Genomic DNA, 23,090 nt, shown 5'->3' on the forward strand with positions numbered 1-23,090 from the left:
ATGAACATTTTATTATGTATGTGTGATTTCTTACCTAAATAAAAAAATTACTGGATCTGCAGGTGTAATTGTAGAGGAATGCAAATAAGGTTTAAAAAGTATAATAATATAACGTCAAAATCAATTTTTACATACACTTTTATAAGTGCAGTATCATACCAATATAGGTTTTCTTAGTACTAAAAACTTGAAGCTTTTATTAAATGATAATTTTGTTTGAATAAAAGTAACCGTGAGGCGGAAAAAATAATTTATTTCAGTTTTCGATGTATGCAATTGGACAGTTTGGTTCTAATTTTCTTACATATAATTTACTGACATAGCCTAAATCGTTAAAATGGAAATAAATGAATAAAACTGATACAACAACAAATTTTCATGGTTGGGAAACTGGAAAAGTCACAAATGGAGGTTTTGTGTTTTTTCTGCTACAAAAATCTTCAATACTTTTTGAAGACCCTCCTGCTACACTTGAGATCAACTTATTCAAAGGCAATGCAAACTTAGACATGTCACTCGCTCAGTAATTAGGATCAGTCAACAGAATAGTTTCCTAGTAGGATAGTGTTATGAATAGTGAATGTTTCTTGTTGCTTAAATACTAAATAATGAATACTCACACTGCTGTTGTACCAGTCTTTACCCAACAGTAACTACAACACAAACAAGAGTACACCACAGTGTTCAGCCATAGTATCATATCTTGACCAGTTTATTAGTTGAGGTATTAATAGCTTATATGAGCTAAAAAGGAAATACAATAGTTAGAATTTCTTTGCGACTTCACCAATATCGCCATTAACGTGGGTAGTTTTGAAGGTGGAATGCTCCCACGCTCTACCAAAGACCTAATGGTGGGCAGCTAACGACCAACGACAAAAGACAGGTGAGATGCATGACTCGCACAAACTCCATATCTCAATCTCCCCCTCTTCTACCATCACAAAATAAAATGACTGGCATTGCTGTGGCAGACTTCCACAAGAATTATTATAGGCTCATTACTTAAATTTCATACACTAGTCATTATTACAATGCCTGGCAAATGACGCTTCAATTCTCTTGAACATGATGTATCGGTATTTCTTGTCACTCTCCTTTGTCGATTTCTTTTTGAAGACAAGAGAAATTTCAATTATTATATCCTGTAGAAAAAAGTCTATCGTGACGTTTTTATATGTGATATCCAAACTAGATACCCGGGAGAGGGGAAAGGAATGAGATTAACATAAAAATTATTTGTAAGTACTTTTACAATATTTCAAATCTTTTCTAAGAAATTTTACTTATTCAGCCCACATAAATAGTATAATACTAAACTTGTGCATGAAATGTAATGTATAACCATTAGTTTTAGTGTACGTTTAAAAATATGAACATTTTTATTTTCGAGGTATCTTCTTTATCTGTAATTACCAATTTTAAAATATTTGTTGTTTAAAGATAAATTCTTCAAACATATGAAATTATGTTAAGTTTTTTTTTAATTTCTTCCTTTCTTCAACCTTTTTAACTCCGGTTTGCGATTTTGGTTTTAGTTGAACTAAATCTTTAAATCGATGTACAACTCAACATAGGCTGTCATTAAAGATTTCCTTCGAATCCCGACGGACCTGTCATTAAAGATTTCCTTCGAATCCCGACGGACCGTCCCCATAAGGTGACATCTGATCATCAAGTACTCAGAAAAATAGGTTACCAATAATGGTAAAAAAGGTACCAATAACGGTATGCCAATTTTGGTTTTGGTGTCGTTTAAAGATTATAAAGTTGTCCTGAAACTTAATTCTCACCCGTACGTTACATACTTAACAAGATTTTTAGTTATTAAAGAATGATAATGGCTGTTCGAGAAGCATTATTTAACATAAACGGTTTTACAAATAATACGCCGTGTAAGAAAATCTGTATCTAGACAAAGTTCGTTTAAACAATTTAAATAATTTGTTTTTTATAAACAACAACGTGGCAACGTCGACACTATGTATACTATGCATGTAAATTTCCTACAATGTAGCCAATAATAAGAGTAATTTCGCCTTTATAGATTTTTAAAATTAATCGCGTTTTCTAACTTCAAAATTTAAACGGTTGTATATTTATTTGAATGCGATATTACAATCATTCGGGACTATATGACTACATGCAACTAACTAGATAGCCTGTATATATCATGTTGACCTGTAACAAAAAAAAATAAATTAAAGATTTGTATCAAGTTTTGAGCCATTTCAGTACATTATTTTCGTATAAAAGTGTCTTTAGGCTAACTCCAAGACAAGACTTGCTGAATTAAGCTTACGGAATTAGATTCAATGCCCAAACAATTAATCTATTAAGGGACAGCTCAAAAATGTTGACGAACTGACATTAAAGTATTCGTATGAAATGCAATATTTTTCTCAGTTTTTAAATAATTCCTTAAAGAATGAATTATATAATTCTATGTGAATATTGTGTTCAGCTCCAGTTCACCTTCTTCTTAGTGCGGCACTGGCGTTAAAATCTGACGCTGTCACAGAATTGTCTCTTAGGAATTGGAGTCAATGCCCGTCTGAAGATATCTAAAATAGCCGGTGACGAAGAGGTTTAAAAAGAACTCTTTTCAATGCTTCGACATCAGAGACACCTACAAAATAAAGTGTAATCTAGGTTAGGAGGTGTACACTATATTCCTAAGTCTTTGTCTCTTACGTCGAAACGATATAAATAGTTCGTTTTGAGCTTCTTTGTTACAGACTTTCTTATCGCTCTAGACGAACATAACTCCAGAAACCATGATATCAGAAAACATGACATTATTTCCCTGCCATAACAAACGCGTTGAACTTAACTTCAGTTTTACTTGCTTAGTGAGTATTTTAAGAAGTAGGAAATAATTTGGTTTTTTCTCATTTAAATAAAGTTTCATAAAAATAGAGTAGGGTAGAAAAAGATTTAAATAACTTATTTCGGGATATTGGATATTAAAAAGGGGTATTATCTAAATATAATGCTCAGGGTATTGCTGGTCAATCGATTCGATTGGTATCAAAATAAAGTATTTGATAAGGGATCTTGGTCAGATTGTCAGTACTGTACTTCTGGAGGGAGGTGTTGGATTTAAAAGGTCAGCTTATAAAGGAAATCACGATTGATGTTCTCTGAGCCATCATCCACCCTGCACGAGGAGTATTAGGGCCATCGTACCTTCTGGGCATTTGTGGAGTTTAATACTTAGATTTATATAGAGTTTAAACTTTGCACATTTGTTAACGTTTTACTTATTACTGTTATTAATCATTCATCATTTTACTCGATATTTTCTAGAAACCCACTCCAGTTAGATTTTATAAAGTGATAACCTCCTAATGTTTAATGTTTAAGAGCCATTAGTATTGATAATCCCTAGATTTTGTACCTTACAAAAACAATACTAAATCTTGTTTATTCCTATTTTTTATTGTTTATAGGTTTACGATACATTACCTTTAGCGTGCTTGCATTCATATCAATACCTTTGGGTTGTTGAAAAGTGTGCTATTATAACTGAGCGATGTATTTAATAATAAATTTAGTTTGTTTTACAAAACTAGTAAAAATATCATGAAAACTGAATAATTGAGGCTTATAAATCACCCACTGCAGAATCTACCACTACAGTACAAGTTTTATAGATTTAGCGCAATTGATCATCATTCTTTTCATAGAACAGAGTCGTTATTATCACCAATTAAAGAGATTATGTCAAATTTCAGCACTATGTATTTCATCAAAGTGCCACTTGTTTATTTGATATGGCAAGAAGATTTGTTGCATTGCTTATAAGTGATCTTGACCCAATAACCTAAATATTAAAAGGGGAGATAGTCAAAGTTAGACCGCCTGTATCAGATAAGCATTACTCTACTTCTACCAGCCGACCGACGCTTGCTCGGATCGGATCTGCTGATCTATGTCAACACCAGCTGTTTGAAATGTCCTAGACAGGCACGCCCGACCTAACCTAACTCATGAGCTGACACCTAAATGGTACTTTATCACTTCGCCTTGGCAGTAAAGTACAGTAAAGAGGTCGGCCACCATAAACTGGAAGGATAGCTCTCATGTTTTGAATAAATCTGACACTGTCTTGTAACTAACGTTTCTGTCCCTCATAACGGTATTTTTCATTCAAGCTGATTAGCGTGATTAGCTACGCTATTGGGAAGCCATTTTATTCGTGTATGCCATGAGTAAGTTATATTTGTTATTAAATATAATATGAGAAACGTTTACATTTTTTTAAATAATTGTTGACAAAAGTTTGAAATCAAACACACAATTCCACAAACTTATAACTCTAGCACATAATTTAAGAATGTCATACTTTTATCTTTAGCCATTTTTATTTGGGTGTGATTACAACATTATTCAAATTCATACTTTAAAAGTCTGCAATTTCACATAGAGAGTTTGGTTATCTTGTTTCTAAACTTATATAAGCTATTTTAAAGGGCTATAAATTTAAAATTAAAAGATTTTTCCAAACACAAAATTAGTTGCACCACCTTTTAAAGAGCTGTGATCAAGTTGATTTGGAGAATCTAAAAACATTATTTTATCGGAAATTTTATTGCGCCACCTAATGGAATCGGTGGGTAATAGATGGTCACTGAAAAATTCTTTATTTCCACAACACATTTCGTCCCACGTTGCTATCAGAAGAATCACTTGAAACGAAACCTTCATCGGGAACCAAAATCCAGACTGAGACATTTAAGATTTAACTAGCTATCAGAGAAATATCATCTATATTTCTCCCTCTCTCATACATCCTTCATGCTAACAAAACCTAAAAAAGGTTACGTGGTGCGATGGATAGTGTCTAGGAGAAATCATATTTTCCCTACTCATACATCTGGTAGCCAGAGGTCATCAGCAACCCTTAGACGTTGAAACTCTCTTGAATATACCTGAATATAACAGAAATTTAAAACATTGAATGGTTTTTATTCGTACAAATTTCAACTAAAATCAATTTAAGCGACTTGAATTGAATGCATGCAAACATTGTATAATTTAGATTAAAATGAATACTTTCATCGAATATTAGGTTAATGTTCTTAACTTCTTTGATCTTTTTAAAATTTAATTTTCTATAAGCTCACCTTTATAAACTATGAAGAGAACAAAATTGATATTTTTGATATTGATATACAATGCGTTAACGCTGAATGCTACCGTGCGTATTCATGGTGTTATTTGTTTATGAAATCGGTCATACTATTATTAAAGTAAGCACTTGTGTTAGTTAAAAACTGTCAATATATAAATTGGTGAATTAGGTTCTTGTCTTTTAGTATCTGAACTAACATGATGTTATTTGTACCAAATTAGTACTCACGTCGTATATGTCATCAACATAACATTTATCGTTGATGATCGAACTAATGTTGCACCTCATTAACAAAATGTCTCCGTTGTTCTATAGCTCCCCAATACTAATTAGGTATCGGTATTTGACACTGTATGTGAGCAGATGCCGACATTGATAGAGACATCATTGGACTATTAACAAGATGTGACCAGTGTGAGAACACTCCTGGGACTCAGGAGGCGTACGCCCGACTTACGGCTGCCAGAAACTGCATTCTGGCCTCGCATAAAGCCGTGACTCCCTGCCGAACGCCGCCATTTGGTCAGGCAGTTACCCGCAGTTAGTATGTCTACTGGATCAATACCATTGGTTATTGCGTGCGTGATCATCCTCGCGAGTGTTCAGGCGCGACAGCCCAAGGTGGACCTGGAAAGCTTCAAGACAGAAGAAACCCAAGGAGACATCACTCATGTGATATATCCCAGAACGGGAAGACTCTTCCATGCAGACTACTTGAGAGACAATCAGATATTTAGGTCGCTGGAGAGAACGAACTTCATGAGAAGAGGGCCGTTTGCGAAAGGAGTGTCACTGAAGAGGCCGAAAAGAGACGACGGAGAAGTTGTCCCGAAGAAACATGTGTATGTGGGTGCCGCAAGAATACCTAGTGTGGAAACTAAGAAAGGGGTATTAGTCAGGGAGAAAGATATACCGTCGAAAGCAATTTTGGTCAAAGTTAGCAGTGACCACCACAAAGTAGAAAAAAGGTACAAGAGAGAAATTGTTAAAGAAGGACTTTCCGCTCAAGAAGTTGCCAATGTCGGACAATCACACATAGAACAAACTACACCCACGGTGAAACAAGAGAATACTCTAGAGAAGAATATAGAAAAGATCTCTCAGGACGACTTAGATGAATTTAATAATAAAATGAGTTTTGAAAATGAGATTACACCGATTACAGAAGAAAAGATGGTACAAGAAGATACTGCGCCAGTTGTGAGGAACAATGACACGGACAAAACTCTACTTCTTCGCGACAACAAGAAGGAATCCGCTGAAGCAACTGTTAAAATACCTGAAGTTGATGTTGGAAGTGATAGTCAAATGAGAAAGACGATATTGGACGATAGTTTGAAGCTGTACCCAGTGTACCGAGGAGTCAAGTACTACTATCCGCTTTCAGAACGTAAGTACGTATTTTTCATGTCTTCATAATAATCAAGCCTTATTACATCGCATGAGTACATATAATATATATACTAAATATATACATCAGTACATTTTTGAATAGATAACTCTTACTTTAAGCTGTAAGAAGTAGGCTACGTAATACATACTTCATCACCCGATAAAATTTAATAATATTATGTTTAATGAATATTAATAATATTGATAAATGAGTGTTATGAATAATATGTCTTATTGCTAAATATGACTTCCTTAAACTTACTTCCTAAAGGTCGTCTTTAATCATAAAATTAAGAGAATAATCCTAACACCATTATACTGGAGAAAACATTCAGATCCAAATAACATTTATTGTCTTTCTACCAGCTCAAAACGGAATTAAGTCATATTTAATTGAATATAATACATTTATTTTCAAAGTTTCTTTTAAATTTTATTGGTTTATTTGTAATACTTAGTGAGTTTATTAAAATTTTCACATCACACGTCATCTTTTTAGGATTATAGTTACGTACAGTGCTACAAATTACTCATCCTATTTTCTTTTTCTCTCGCCTTTTTTCAGCTCACTTTATTACGAGCATAACCACCAGTCAATTGCTATAATGTAGTAGCTTGGTTTGTTTTAAAGTGAAACTCAACTGTTGCGCTTCAATCGAGTATTTATAATTTTATTTTAAATAGTTTTATTTATTTATCCGTAAGCCAGAATATAAAACAGAATAGAATTAAGACAGTCCTTCATTTTAGGTGCATTCAGTACTGTTTAAATTAATGTACGATTATAGCTACGTAAACCTTCAATCAAGTCAAGTTGATACTCAATCAAGATATTACATTTACTAGATATTATTAATTTTCTATCTTAATTTATTGTTTTCATGAAATTTGGATCAAGAAATCGAATTGTGATTAATTATATTCAATCGGTACAATAATTTACTATACAAATGTTAAACTTATTTCTGCTCAATAAACTGTACAATTGTTTAATTTTAAACAAAAAGGCATACATAAAAACACATTTTCCTGTCTGCTGCTAGGTCGCTTGGAGTATTCCCCTCAGCTGACAGTACAGGTGGATATGCCAGTCGTGTCGGAAGAGGTGCAAGTTCGGTCAGCGCAAAACTCTACTGATAATCTTGAAGAGGAAGGTATGTTTTACTTCATTATTGACATATTGTCAGGTATTTTCTTGGAAGCACAACCCATGTGGGGTTCAGTTTCGTAATACCCTTCTTTGCGACTTAGAAGAACCATCTTACAACAGTTAAAACCTGATCTAATCTTCACTTTGAAGTAATTGAGATTAATATCAGCAATCGTATACACTTACAACTCTTCATGGATATAGAACTAAGGAATTACCACGAACAAGACTTCTAAATACGTGTATCCATTCTTTAATTACACTTTAAAACAATCACAATTTAAATGTTTGTTATTTGTCACGAATACAAGATAGGACTAAGCCACACTACGTGTCGCGTAAAGTTAATTTATCGTGCGGACTGATAGACAGAAAGAACCTTTTTCAGCCCATCAAGTGTCAAGAATAACATATTGTTTTAACTTTCCTTTAAATAATTTAACAAATTAATGTAATTATTACTACACTCAATTAACCTAATGGTTTAACTTAATGTAGCATCACTACATTATTTGTATACATATGAAATGAACATTAAAAATAACACAAAACAATGTATTATCGTACGATTAATGGATTTAAAATTTAAATAAGAAAGACTATAAACGTATGATTAAATCATTTCAAATTTAAATGTTATATCATTAATCTTAATTTTGTCCTTTCGAAAATTTAAATGAAAACTTCATTTTTCAAATCAGTGTGATATTTTTAAAACAATATCATACAGTCCTGTGAATGCGTTTTATAATCATCTTAACGTTTAATATCCCTGCTACTTAATCACACCAGGCGGTCATTGACACCTCGTTACAACTCAGACGTGTAGAAACTGAGGTGAAAAAATGTTAAACAGCCGAAGCTACTCGTCATTCAGCAGGGTTGCCACCCGCTCAGACAAGAAAGTTATTTATCTGCTACAAAATGAAGACTTGTAGAATAGTAAATTTCAGCAATCATACAAAGACAAACTACTGAATTTAATAACATTCAGCAGGCTTGCCACCTGCACACACAAGAAAGTTATTTATCTGCCACAAACTAAAGGCATGTGGAATAGTAAATTCCGGCAATTATACACAGACACGCTACTGAATTTAATAACGTTACTTATTGTTAGGGCACCTATCACTAAATGGGCTGGTAAATTTCGATTTGTGCCTATCTGTCCACACGAAATCTCGAGAATAAATTAGGCTATAGGCCTGAAATGTTTCATGAACTTTTAATTCTATACAGGCAACATTGAATTTGACTGAGCGTTGGCAAACATTTTAAAATTAGTCATAGGGCGTGAAAATTCAGTGTACATAAATCTTTGAACAAACCATGTACAATCAAATGGCAGTATAACATGTAGGCTGACACAGTAATATATGTTGCCAAATACATTCCTAGAAAGATTTTATCCATAGGTATTTTGCATGAAACTTTATTTCTCCATACACGAGAATTAATTCCATAATGGTGCATGTCCGACCATAGGATTTGGCTGAGGCTATCTCTTAGTCTGCCAAACATTTATTTTTTGTCTGGAGAGAGATCTAAAATTTTTTCTATGATTGTCTCAATTATGTTTATGGATTCTGTTACGTTTAACGTGGTGTAGTGTACTTCTTACTTGTTTTACTATACATCGTTCACTTAACAATTAAATAAGATTCGGCATCGTCACAGTGTACAACTGATCTATTGTAGAATAAATGTAATACAGTATATAGTTCTGTTCCTATACAAGTTCTAATACAAGGCTATCAATTCATCTTTTCAATATTCCTGCCTTTCTTCTAATCTAAACATACTGCTTCTGATTTATAACGTTTATATACATACAATCGAGTAATCTATCAATGTCTGTCACGAATGTAGTTGAATGTAAATTGCACTCTACATGACTTATATACCAATATACAATAGGAATTTAACAGTTACCAGTTAGAATAACCTAACAATCACACTTCTGTAAGTTTAAAATGCTTACAACAATCGATAAATTTGTTATGTTGCTAATAATATTCATCCCCATACTTATTAAATTTCTTTATAGTTGTATTTCACTTGTATTAAGATAAAAAAAACTAAAAATATAAAAACTTGTAGTATTGATGTTTTTTTAAGTAAGTATTTAAACCGTTTTAATTCTACCAGATAAAATCAGTATTCTCATTCATAATTAAAGATAGGCAATCAATTATATTCCTATCTTAGCAAACTATAATGAAAAGTGAGTTATAAAGATTACTTTAGGGTGGTCAGACTTGATTCTTACATTTCAAGAAACCACACTACTGTACTCAAAAATTAGTAACACAACCAAACTTTATTAATACACCTATGAACAAAGTAACATTCGGTTACATTAAAATAATAATAATAATATTTATTATATACGATGAAATACACAGCGTAAGAAAGCTTTAAATTTGTTCTTTATGATAGTTTTACATACTCGAATTGCTACTATTATATTTCGAATTCAGTATATATTTCGAAGTATATTGCAGGTGGCCATATTTGATAACTAAATTTAATAAAAAATCTCGGCAAAAAGATTTTATACTATTTGTATAGTTTCAAAATACAGTAAATGGCAAAGTTTCATTAATAGTAGAAGCTATAATAATTATATCCTACGTAAGAATAAACAAAAAATTATTCTTTATGCCTGTGTATATTTTTAAATTATTTTCCGTCTAAATTAGGTCAAATAAATGTCTAATAGGCTTAAATCAGCCATTTTCACCTTTTAAGAATTATAAATATATTTGTCAATTCTTGCTACAAAATTACTCATTGAAGTTCCTCCATATTACTTAGTACGCAGCTTGCCGTGCAGATGTGATATGTGTGTAGTAGAAGTAAGAGTACAGGCGCTCACTATCTCCTCGACTTATCTGCAGAAGGTTCAGTGAGACCTGCAAGCGTTTAGTTGTATCTTTAAATAACAAACAGTATCATTAAATAAATATAAGGGTATAATATTATAAAATAGATAATTTATCAATAATGAACCGCATAATACTGAATGTTTGAGTATAAAATCTCAAATACACTTTTAAACGTTCTCAGCAACTAGTTCTATAATTAGTCTTACTAGGTATTCCTGTTGGATTAAACATATTTATACTATTGCAATGCTAAACCAGATATGAGTTAACATTTCCTGTAATTTATATATATTTTCTTAATTATTTAATTGATTTTGAAAGCATTTTCATCGTACGCCCAAAATGAACAGTTAAAATATATAATAACATAGCTAGAGAGGTATCATGATTTAATACAGTGAGCGGCGAACGCACATCGCTGTTACTCCCACTGTCCTAAAATCGGTTACGGGTGTTAAAAATAAATAGTTATAGGCCAGTAAAAAAAAAAAAAAAAAAAAAAAAAAAAAAAACACTTTAAGTACTGTACATTGTCGTTGAAGCGGTGTACACGGTGGGCTTTTATTGTGGTATATAAAATTAGTCTAGGTTCAACTACTTCTCATGAAAATATAACATAGAGTGTATAAAACCAGAGTTATAAATTAGAAATGTGCATTCCTTGAAATTTCAATAGCAAATTTACTTATAAGTTTCTCTGTACAGAATCAGGTCTTTTATGTAATCCTTTACCGCCATAAGAGGAAAAACTAACATTCATTTAGATTGTTTTTTACACAATTACTATGTACATGTTTCATAGGAATTAACACTTATTAGTATATCTAGTATTTAGTTTTCATGCATTTGCTATGAGCTAAATATTTTTAAACATCTACCAACATTTCTCTTTTATTACATTTTAAATTGTTATATTCACATTGCCAGATTAATCTTGAGTTCAACAACTGTTAACAAAAGATGGCTTAGTACAGCTACTATAAAACACTTCTAGATTATAACTGTAGTAACAATGTAAATTAACGCTGTGAGGACTTATGAATGCATCCATCTTTGGAGCTAAGCGTGCACCTAAATTTACCATGGTGAGAACTGGAACAAAAGACTTATTAAATCAACAAGTTTTCACTGGAAGACGAAAGTTAGCATCAAGCTGTTCCGTGCATATGTTGTTCTGAACGGCATTAGGCAATCCATACATCTTTGGAGCTAAGGGTGCACCCAACATGAACACCGAAATGTTTTCCGTTACACCTTATGTATTAACAAGGTGAGAAATTAGAACAAAAGAAATTTTAAATCAACAAGTTGTCACTGAAAGACGAAAATTAGCACCAAGCTGTTCCGTGCATATGTTGTTCTGAACGGCATTAGGCAATCCATACATCTTTGGAGCTAAGGGTGCACCCAACATGAACACCGAAATGTTTTCCGTTACACCTTATGTATTAACAAGGTGAGAAATTAGAACAAAAGAAATTTTAAATCAACAAGTTGTCACTGAAAGACGAAAATTAGCACCAAGCTGTTCCGTGCATATGTTGTTCTGAACGGCATTGGGTAATCCATCCATCTTTGGAGCTAAGCGTGCACCTAACATGAACACCGAAGTGTTTTCCGTTACACCTTATGTATTAACAAGGTGAGAAATTAGAACAAAAGAAATTTTAAATCAACAAGTTGTCACTGAAAGACGAAAATTAGCACCAAGCTGTTCCGTGCATATGTTGTTCTGAACGGCATTGGGTAATCCATCCATCTTTGGAGCTAAGCGTGCACACCTAACATGAACACCGAAGTGTTTTCCGTTACACCTTATGTATTAACAAGGTGAGAAATTAGAACAAAAGAAATTTTAAATCAACAAGTTGTCACTGAAAGACGAAAATTAGCACCAAGCTGTTCCGTGCATGTTGCTAACGTGCATATGTTGTTCTGAACGGCATTGGGTAATCCATCCATCTTTGGAGCTAAGCGTGCACCTAACATGAACACCGAAGTGTTTTCCGTTACACCTTATGTACGTATTAACACGGTGAGAATTGGAACAAAGACATCTTCAATATACAAGTTGACTTCAATCACCGATGCTAGGTGCGAATTAGCTCCAAAAATGAATGGAAAATATCATCTCTTGTTGATAGAATTGCTATCTTTTTATTTATTAAAAACAAAAAAATTAACTTTCATAAATTACAATTGTATATATCATTTGTTTCTATCGTGCGATCACATAACAACAATCAGTAGGTAACAAGTAGACATAAATAAACACAGTAGGAACACAGATAATTTTGCACCTGTATATATGTTTGAAGTATAATGTTGACGGTTTATGGTCTGAAAGAAGATAACATGCTTCAATTATAATATACAAGTATTCTTGAAACGACAACTCGATTTCGGAGTCGCTACATCGAGAAATTTGATAAAATTAGTATACTGCATTCGAGAATTGGAATCTATTATCTTATTCAGGTGTTGAAGAAAACCTTAAGGTATAACGATTTTGGCTTCTGATACCAACATTCATACAAAGATGGCTAGTTACCTATATCATGTTGTCATTTCAGGCATATTTTTGTGTAGACAAGCTATATTTCGATAATGGTGCATGTTCCTCTAAAAATTTTCTTAGCTTTAGCATATCCTCGAGAATCAATTGAGCTATAAACCTGAACTTTTATACTTTATTTAGCTATCACTAAGGGAACTGTATATCCGCTGGTCTCAACAATTATATAACCTGTAGACTTGAGCAAAGTCTAACACGCAAATATTGGTGTGGGGTACTCCTATCATGCGTATTAATCCTGTTCATTCCTGTTAAACGTTTTATTACTATTATAGTTATGTGAAATGAATAAAATATTGGACACATATTTTGAAAATTTAATTGCTTATAATTAAATTTAATCTTTTCAATTATGCCAGTCTGTAGTAGAGTAAAGACAGCGGTGACTCGGGCGCCTTCAGGCACTCAACTGATCAATGTATTAAGTTATTCGGGATTTTTGTTAAAAATACAAATAATTGTTAAGGATTTGTTACCAAGGATTAAGTTACCTCCTTCATTTTTGTTCTAAGAACCCAATCAGAATTTTAGGATCTGTGATTCTAAAGACGTGCATTGAACAGTTTTATTAACTAATAATAATTGTATTTTATTGCGTATATTACCATCATACCATAATAAATAATGACTGTTAATTAGATATACTTATGGAACAGTAAATATGGAGTTTGGGTGTATAGAGCTGTATTAAAATCATAAGTTCTCTATTTAACATACAATATCAATACCATATTTAAACTCATATTCTTTATATTTCTACATTAGTATTTTATAAAGCCATTGCAATTTACTAAATAATTAAAAATGCAGTTTCTCTGCAGTATAGTTCTAACTGATCACACTCCTGACAGAGTAAATAACTTATACCAAAGAAACAAAATGCACCTCTAAGAAACTTGATGAAAATTATTGTTTTCTTAAATTTCGCGTTGTTTCAAAATAGTAAACAGAACAAAACAAAAACTGATTCTTAATAAGCATGGAGTTTGCTTTAAAATGACATGCTAGATAGATATATTTACAACAATTTTCACATTAAATATATTTAATACGTAAAAAACGGTATCCCTCTACGTTTTATATATATTTTACACACGCGCGCGCGCGCACACACACACACACACACACACACACACACACACAAATGGTTTTAATCATAGAATGTTTTTCAATGTAAAAAATGAAAATTTGACTGGTATTCTTGCTAAAAAAATATTTTGATGTAAACTTCTAAATTTTAGAAAATGTTTTACAAAAAAATATGTACCCGTTTAGGTTTTACTTTTACAGTCATCAACAAGTATTGGACATAATTTAAAAAAATACACTATTACATTGGTAAAACATAATAAATAACGAATATAATAAAATAACGACGTATTTGACCGAAAAACATAATTAACTTATTTTGAATGCTACTTACAAGCGTCTTTTACCAAATAAATTCGTCAAAGAAATTCTGACATCACAGTACTAGTTGGCAGGCCCTGACTAGTTGGTGCTAGGAAGACATAGAAGTCCCTTCGCTGTCTACTCTAGGTCTGACGATTTCATGGCTTCATGACTGATATAATATCAACGATATTTTGGTATTATGTCATACTATTAAATAAAATTTATCAACAAAGTTTTAAAAACGGTTACGGTTTTCATACCAAAAATAATACTTCCGTTTTTCATTATTTTGTATTTAGTGCATAAACTGCAAAATAAAACAATTTGCCTTCCAGATAACAAAATACAAGCATGATTTTCTTTTCTTACGTGTTTTTCACAGTATCATGAAACACTGTTTTCTATATACTTTGAGGTAATAATAAATAATAACATTCTAACCATCTGAGGCTACTGCCTACATCGTTCAATGTGTTTCTTGTTTGCACCAGATAAATATATAACCTAGATTGATTCCTTGAAGTAAAAATGTTCATGTCATATGAAAATAGTATAGATCAACTTTATGCACTTTACTATATTCTGAAATCAACAATTAATTATAAACGCAAGTATTATTTTATCAAATATAAGTCATAAATTTGTGTTCCAGCAGATAATAAAGGGTTTACAATGTATATTTTCTATAAAAACAAATATTTCTTTGTATTTTTGGCAGCTAGCATCTAATTTATATATTATTTGAATTTTAGAACATTATAAAGCTATAGAATTTTATCGTAGATCTATGCTCAAATAGAAGAACTATAGGCTTAACATATAAGTTGACATGCATATCAATTCTTATTAATTGTTAGGATACATCAAAGAATATTAATTTATGAACAAGAGGTTCATTTAAAAATAATGCTGTACGCTAGTTTGAAAATGTACATATTAGGGTACGAAGCAATTATTCGGAAAATACGTTTCTTTTAGTAAAATGCCTACCTATTTTGTAATGAATTATAAATCATGACTTTGATTTTAAAAAGTTGAATCGTTATTTTAAAACAACTACTTAATAATCCTTAATGAAATGTTTGTAAGTAAATGCAAAAGTGCATTGCAGTTGCAGTGGCTGCCTGCATTGCACCTTGACTGGCTGAGGCCTGGGTTATATACAACTGTGCAGACAAAGCTGTCAGCCAATGAGAGACGAGAGAAGTAGGCCAGAGTCTGGGTACCGTTGGAGGCGGAGTCTACAGTAACAGTACATGCCAACCACGAGCCTCTCGTCTCTGACAGGGAGAACGGTCCAATATCCGTACAGTACGCGCGCTGAAGGTTCGGCCCTGTCGTTGCCCTACTAACCAAATAAAAACATTGACTCTCCAATGATCCGTCACGGACGGCAATGTTTAATTCTCGCTCGACAATCAACTTATGGTTAGACCAACTTCCTATATAAATAAAATTCTGAAACTTCGCAGATCTATTTTCCTGTTTATGCCAATGCTAATGGATGTATTAAGTTTCAACGTCTTACTACTTTTCTTCAATAAAATATATTTTAAAATTAACTGTGCCAAAATTGTGATACAAAAAAGTTTGTATGTGTTTTTCCTCGAGCCACTTTGGAAACGTATCGGGCCATTATACCGACTGAGATGACCTTAATAACAAGGATAATATTAAATAATTTGTAACGCCCTACAACTACCAAAATTCACTAACCTCACTACTAACTAAACTAATGAATTGTGTATAACGCACTTAAACCACTTGTCCACCTCTAACAACAGTGAATACTCGACTGTGAGGGAGAACAGGGACAATAAATAATCAGACTGCAGCGGGCCAAACATTGGCGGATGTCTGCAGAACAGTTGTTATATCGGGCAATCCACCCGTCCCCTGCCATAGTCCGCTCGGTAGACTCAGAGCCGAACCTTCAGCGCGCGTACTGTAGTTAACTACTGAAAACTTTGCTTTAAACTCAGAGTCTCCCTTAGTTCTTTCTTTTATTTCCAACGGTATACCATTTTACCAACGTGAGAAAAAAAAGATAGAAAAATCTTACAAGATAGCTCACCACTAATGTTAAAGTTCATGTATTCTTCACATTAAAACTGTGTAAATGACTTACAAACTAGAAAACAGAATTTACTTTACTCATTAAAGTCCTCCATATACCAAAACCTGCAGTGTATTCTAATTTGTATAAAAAACGAATAGTTTCCTTAATACGCAATGGAACAAAAACAGATCTATCTTCCTATAGTCTAACAGTCTGCACAGTGTACAACACTGTAGTACAGCTGATTAGCGCTTATAAAAGTCCTCCATATACCAAAACCTGCAGTGTATTCTAGTTTGTATAAAAAAACGAATAGTTTCCTTAATACGCAATGGAACAAAAACAGATCTATCTTCCTATAACAGTCTGCACAGTGTACAACACTGTAGTACAGCTGATTAGCGCTTATAAAAGTCCTCCATATACCAAAACCTGCAGTGTATTCTAGTTTGTATAAAAAACGAATAGTTTCCTTAATACGCAATGGAACAAAAACAGATCTATCTTCCTATAACAGTCTGCACAGTGTACAACACTGTAGTACAGCTGATTAGCGCTTATAAAAGTCCTCCATATACCAAAACCTGCAGTGTTTTCTAGTTTGTATAAAAAACGAATAGTTTCCTTAATACGCAATGGAACAAAAACAGATCTATCTTCCTATAACAGTCTGCACAGTGTACAACACTGTAGTACAGCTGATTAGCGCTTATAAAAGTCCTCCATATACCAAAACCTGCAGTGTATTCTAGTTTGTATAAAAAACGAATAGTTTCCTTAATACGCAATGGAACAAAAACAGATCTATCTTTCTATAACAGTCTGCACAGTGTACAACACTGTAGTACAGCTGATTAGCGCTTATAAAAGTCCTCCATATACCAAAACCTGCAGTGTATTCTAGTTTGTATAAAAAACGAATAGTTTCCTTAATACGCAATGGAACAAAAACAGATCTATCTTCCTATAGTCTAACAGTCTGCACAGTGTACAACACTGTAGTACAGCTGATTAGCGCTTATAAAAGTCCTCCATATACCAAAACCTGCAGTGTATTCTAGTTTGTATAAAAAACGAATAGTTTCCTTAATACGCAATGGAACAAAAACAGATCTATCTTTCTATAACAGTCTGCACAGTGTACAACACTGTAGTACAGCTGATTAGCGCTTATAAAAGTCCTCCATATACCAAAACCTGCAGTGTATTCTAGTTTGTATAAAAAACGAATAGTTTCCTTAATACGCAATGGAACAAAAACAGATCTATCTTCCTATAGTCTAACAGTCTGCACAGTGTACAACACTGTAGTACAGCTGATTAGCGCTTATAAAAGATTGCATGTGTATTTAGTTATTTGCTTATTGAAACATAAATTTATAAGTTTACTATATGTAAATATTCATAAATACTAAACAACACCAATTGTAAGATAGGTACAAATACAATAAGAACATTTCAGTACTTTAAACAGTTAAATATTCTAGCAATTTAATTAAGCTTAACACAGTTTTCCTACATTTTCAACCTTCAGAAGTTCCAATATGTAAAGTAAAATGTGTAAATAGAACACAACTATTTGAAATAATCAAAACACGAACGAGGAAGCACCGTAATTAATCGTTACTGTTAGTGATTTTGTAATGTTTTTCTCCTGAGTAATATGAACCTCCAAAAAGCATATAAACAGAATATTTTCTCCACCATTAGTTCCGTCTGTCATATGCTCGTACATCCATATACCCTACAAATCCAAATATCTAAATTTACAATGAACTTTCGCAATTGGATTTCCATTTTTTATGCGATTCCCAAAACTCTGCTGAGCGCGACCTACAGGGACTAAAACGTAAAATATGTCACATTGTCTGGGCCTCTTCACCACAACCACAGGCCTTGTCTCAGCCTGGCCCACACCTACCCACACCAATTCAATTCAGCAAATACCAATCCTCTCAAGGTGGTAAAGTGGGCAATTAAAGTAGCCAAAGACATCCCGTAGTAAAGTAGAGAGGTTTTCTTTGTCTCTCAAACTTATCCATCTCAGACACCCAACTCTAACAAAACTACGAATTACACCCTTCATTCTGGGCAGAATTTTATTCCATAACATAGGAAGATAAATCTTCTAATAGTGTATAGAACCTTCTATAGTTTTCTAATACTAGGATATCTATTATGTTTTTGTTAAGTATCCATATGAAACTTTCACTTGCAAACGCAACTGTTAAATCTCCGAATGTTCCAAGAACATAATGTAACGTCAATATTATGAGTTCAGTTTACACCCTTGTGTCAGGAAAGTGTTTGACCGGCCCGGTCAGCTTACATATTTTGACCTTACCATGGTCAAAATATGTATTGTATTTTTTGTTATTGATCCTAATGAGGAACCACAGTGCAAAAGCCCATTAGTCAAGATACTTTGTTTCTACTTGACTAAAGCTTAAAAAGTATTCGTTAAAACTACCAGCTTTAAAACACTAAAACATTAAAACACTATCGTAGTTTAGTATTATTTTGCAAGTCTTCATATTTCTTGTTGTAGACCTTTCAAATGCGTATGGTTTGAACAAATACGCATTATTTTTTACCTTTTTTAACCTATTGTATCTGAGACTACTTTAGCTCATATACTCCTTTCTTATTGTTTATGAAATTTTAAGATTAAATTCAATAAAGTTACATATTAAAACTTTTTTTTAGTTTTCCATGTTCTTACGTCATAAAATCTGTAGCACTCTTTATTTTAATAGATAGTTAGAGTTAATTTTTCCAATAACATCAATTTTTAAATCCATTTATGTATCTGAATTGTTTCAATATGCTATGGCATGATGTTAATAATTTGGGGTCGTAATAATTGAGTTTTTTTAATCAATGTAAGAGTTTGAAATTAAAATTGCAGCCCTCTTTTCTAATTGTACATCTCCCATAATATTCTTAATATCATGAAAAAGTATAACAAAAATTATATTTCACAAAAGGCAACTTAAGGTGAGATTACATAACGTCCTTCAGACTGTTATCTTCGGGCAAGCTGTTAAGTGGGGCACAGAAAGCGGAGAGAGTGTCCAGGTCCGGGAGAGAGGCTGATGTCCGCGGTCACTGGGGCACTTTCTCTGGCAGGTGGGGCCCCCGTGGTGGAAATGTGGGGTGGAGGGGATAACATTCCACGACCCACTTCTTCCAAAGCCCTGACCTTCGCGGCCGCCACATTTGGACGTGCAGTGCTGCCGGCTCTCGTGCCCTTGGTGGTCCCAGCAGAGTGGATGGCCGCCACACGGGCGCTCCTAGTCGTAAACTGGACATTTCCATTCTTTCATGCAATGTGGAATTTAATTAATATAAAATAATCTCTTTCTCTCAATAAACATTAAACGTAATAACTACGGTTTTGCACTCTAACATTTAAAATTTAAGAATAGATATAAAGAATTATGAAATGATTATGTTTAGTTAAATACATCATTGTCCATTTATTTTATGAAGTTTTACCAAGTTCATATCACTTGCAATTATTGCATTTAGAAGATCTGTGTAATTTGTTTTATAATAGTGACTTTTCTATTTATGTTTTGCTTCCTCAGATGTCGTTTTGAAACTGAACTAATCTTTGCATCCTTTGCTATTATCTGCTTATTTTATTCCTTGTTTGTTATGTGTTTATTTAATTCATATAAAATTAGATCTTTTAAAAGAGGCGGTAATATCTATTTTTTGGTGAAATATTAATGATATTTTATAAGAAGTGAAATAGTTTTTTTATTTCACTTTTAAACAGCATTAATCAAAGTTTCCATTCATGGTTTGTAGTAGAAGGGTAGTAATGGCATTTGTGTATGCTTGTCTGTATCTTCTTTGTCTCCATACACCCGAGTCCTCCCAGCTAGAAGTTGCCAAGCTTGCGCTGAAAACTTGCCAACACTACGGGCAACACCACTGATTGCAATTGTATGAATACAAAAGAGTCCAAATCAGGAACTACGGAATAAATAATTGCAGTAATATTTTTCAAAAGGTTATATATAAAATAATCATTGTCGACTCAAAGAGAATGTTACAATTTTATATTTTCCTCATAAGAATAAAAAATACAAAAACTAAGATAATTTAGGTACTTAATGGATATGAAATGCACTTAATGGATGGTCATTGCTGAAATGTTTACTTACTGGTGTGGGACGATGTAGCCCAGGCTAATGACGAGGCCTGTGATTGTGGTGCAGTTCCAGACAACGTAATATATTCTGTGTTCTAGCCCCTGTAGATCGCGCTCAGGAGAGTTTTAGGAATTCCATAAATACCTGATACTCTAACCACATGGATAAAATATACAACAAAAATAATACCACTCTAATTACATCATGATAAAATATTTAAAAAAAATAACATTAAACGTGAAATATTTTTGTACCAAAAGTTCCCAATATGGGCATTGGTTTCAATAAAAATCCACATATAAACAGAAAACAATTATTCAAATTGTTTTATTTTAATGTCACTTTTAAAATTAGTGTTTGAATAAACGCGCAATTATTTATCGAATTAATCTAAGTTACGTTGAAGCATTCATTGCAGTCTTTTATAACATATTATAACATATTGCTATGGTTATAATCGTTCATTCTGGATAGTAGTAAATTATTAGATCTGATTTTATGTTGTAGTTTATGCATCCCAGCTTTTCTACATTTAAGAACTGCATTTAAAAGGTCTTTAAAAATCCCTCGTTATTAAAATAATAGGAATGTACATGACATCACGTTCAGAGAAATACTGTATTGAATATGTGTTATTTGTTCCATTGTGTATTAAGAAAAAAATTAGTTTTTTCGTACGTCACCTAATTAGTATATAAATGCAGATTTTTGTATAAGTGACAGGTTAACGAGCAAAGGAAAGTTTGAGTTAAGGCTAAAGGCGTAAAGCAAAGTTTTCGAATATAAAACATTAAAATAATTACTTACAAGAACCAACACTTTTAAATTTATGGTCTGTAAATTAATGGTAGTATCTATATATTTATGCAAGATAAAAAACTATAAAGGCATTTAAATAACATTAACAATATTATACACTAGCTCATATAGCCCCTAAAATTACGCAGTTGTAATTATGTTACGGCCCGTCTGTGGAGCCAAGGATGCGCCTCGCCACTGCGGTTGCTATTAGAAGTCACAGGAGTAAACACCCAAGACCTTTCTAATGTGTGCATGTAATTTCTTTATGTGCGTCTCATTATTCATTTTTACTTATTTTGAAAAATTTCATGCACTAAAAACGGTATCAAAAGTTCAAATTTGGAACGTAATCCTACTAATATATGTTTAAAGTAATTTGACAATATTTCATAAAATATTCATTTTCATTTCTCTTACTCCTTTGGGTATTTTTTTTATAAAATGAGCCAGTCTTTAATGCCACTTTATTATAACGTCATATGATGTGTGCTACTCAACAGATTAAGAAGACCCTCTTAAAGGTTCGGTAAATTTCTGCAGACAAATCTTAACAACGGTGATTGCTCATTGCTAAATCTCTTAGTTCGATGAATTGTAACGTGATTGATGCTTCCAGGAAGGAGTAGGCGGCCGCTGAAGAGGCTGGCGTTCCCGCTGTTGCTGGCATTGAAACTGAAGACCGCCATCATGCTGCCCCTCATCCTTGGGCTGATCAGCCTCATCTCTTTCAAAGGACTGTGGTCAGGGCTGACGGCTCTGGCCATCGCGGCAGCACTGGGACTGAAAGCCCTGATGGGGAGCGGTACGAGAGTCGTGGTGCAGCCACCATTACTTCCCCCTACCCCGCACCACCATTCACACCACTTCCCGCCTCATGATTACGTTGAGTACTGGAGCCGTAAGGGCGAAGAATACAGCGACTATAGACCTAACTCCTGGTCCTAGAGTTTTAATAGTTTCCATAATTGTTTGTAATAGTTGTGTACTTTACGTAACGTAGCTAGGGTTTTATTCAATGTTAATGTTCGGTTTAGCTCCAATTCACCTTTCTCTTAGTGAAATCTGACGATCTCACGTACTAACTCCTGGAATCTGGAGTCTCTTTTGTCTGAAGAGATCTAAAAATAGTCGGCGACGAATAACCTCAAAACGAACTCTTTCAAAGAGTCTAAAACCCAATCCCAATCAGAGTTTGTTTTGAGCTCCTTCGATGCCGACTATTTTCGGATAACTTCAGGCGAACATGACTCCAGATCCCAGAAGTCAGGTCTAGGACAGCGTCAGGTTCCAAACGCTGCAATAAGAGGAAGGTGGACTGGAACTAAACTTAACACAGTTTTGTACTGATTATTTATTTAATATAATGGTATTTATTTATTAGTGTATGTATAAGAATAATAAGCATTCCACACTGTAAGCTTGTATTAAATAAGTTGTCTAATGTAATTAATAATTTTGCAATCCGAGATATTCGCAGAATATACGTATATACAGACAAATAAGATTCTATTTATTCATGTATTTAATTTA

The 23,090-nt window shown here is 33.1% G+C and overlaps 1 protein-coding gene across 1 annotated transcript; it reads left to right on the forward strand.

Annotated features, from left to right (window-relative positions):
- Positions 1-5,678: 5,678 nt before the first annotated feature.
- On the forward strand, positions 5,679-23,039 carry LOC124359690. The gene is made up of 3 exons (XM_046812635.1): positions 5,679-6,527; positions 7,573-7,683; positions 22,177-23,039. Exons 1-3 carry the CDS (start codon positions 5,684-5,686, stop codon positions 22,503-22,505), a joined length of 1,284 nt encoding a protein of 427 aa, XP_046668591.1. The 5' UTR covers positions 5,679-5,683; the 3' UTR covers positions 22,506-23,039.
- The last annotated feature ends 51 nt before the right edge of the window (positions 23,040-23,090 follow it).

This window comes from Homalodisca vitripennis, chromosome 4 (assembly GCF_021130785.1).
Source record: "Homalodisca vitripennis isolate AUS2020 chromosome 4, UT_GWSS_2.1, whole genome shotgun sequence".
Taxonomy (NCBI): domain Eukaryota; kingdom Metazoa; phylum Arthropoda; class Insecta; order Hemiptera; family Cicadellidae; genus Homalodisca; species Homalodisca vitripennis.

Excerpts from the sequence above, each read along its gene's own strand:
- LOC124359690 (XM_046812635.1), top strand. The coding sequence starts at position 5,684 with ATGTCTACTGGATCAATACCATTGGTTATTGCGTGCGTGATCATCCTC. Across the intron at positions 6,528-7,572 it reads CTACTATCCGCTTTCAGAAC|GTCGCTTGGAGTATTCCCCT; the intron begins GTAAGTACGTAT and ends GTCTGCTGCTAG. Across the intron at positions 7,684-22,176 it reads TGATAATCTTGAAGAGGAAG|GAAGGAGTAGGCGGCCGCTG; the intron begins GTATGTTTTACT and ends TGATGCTTCCAG.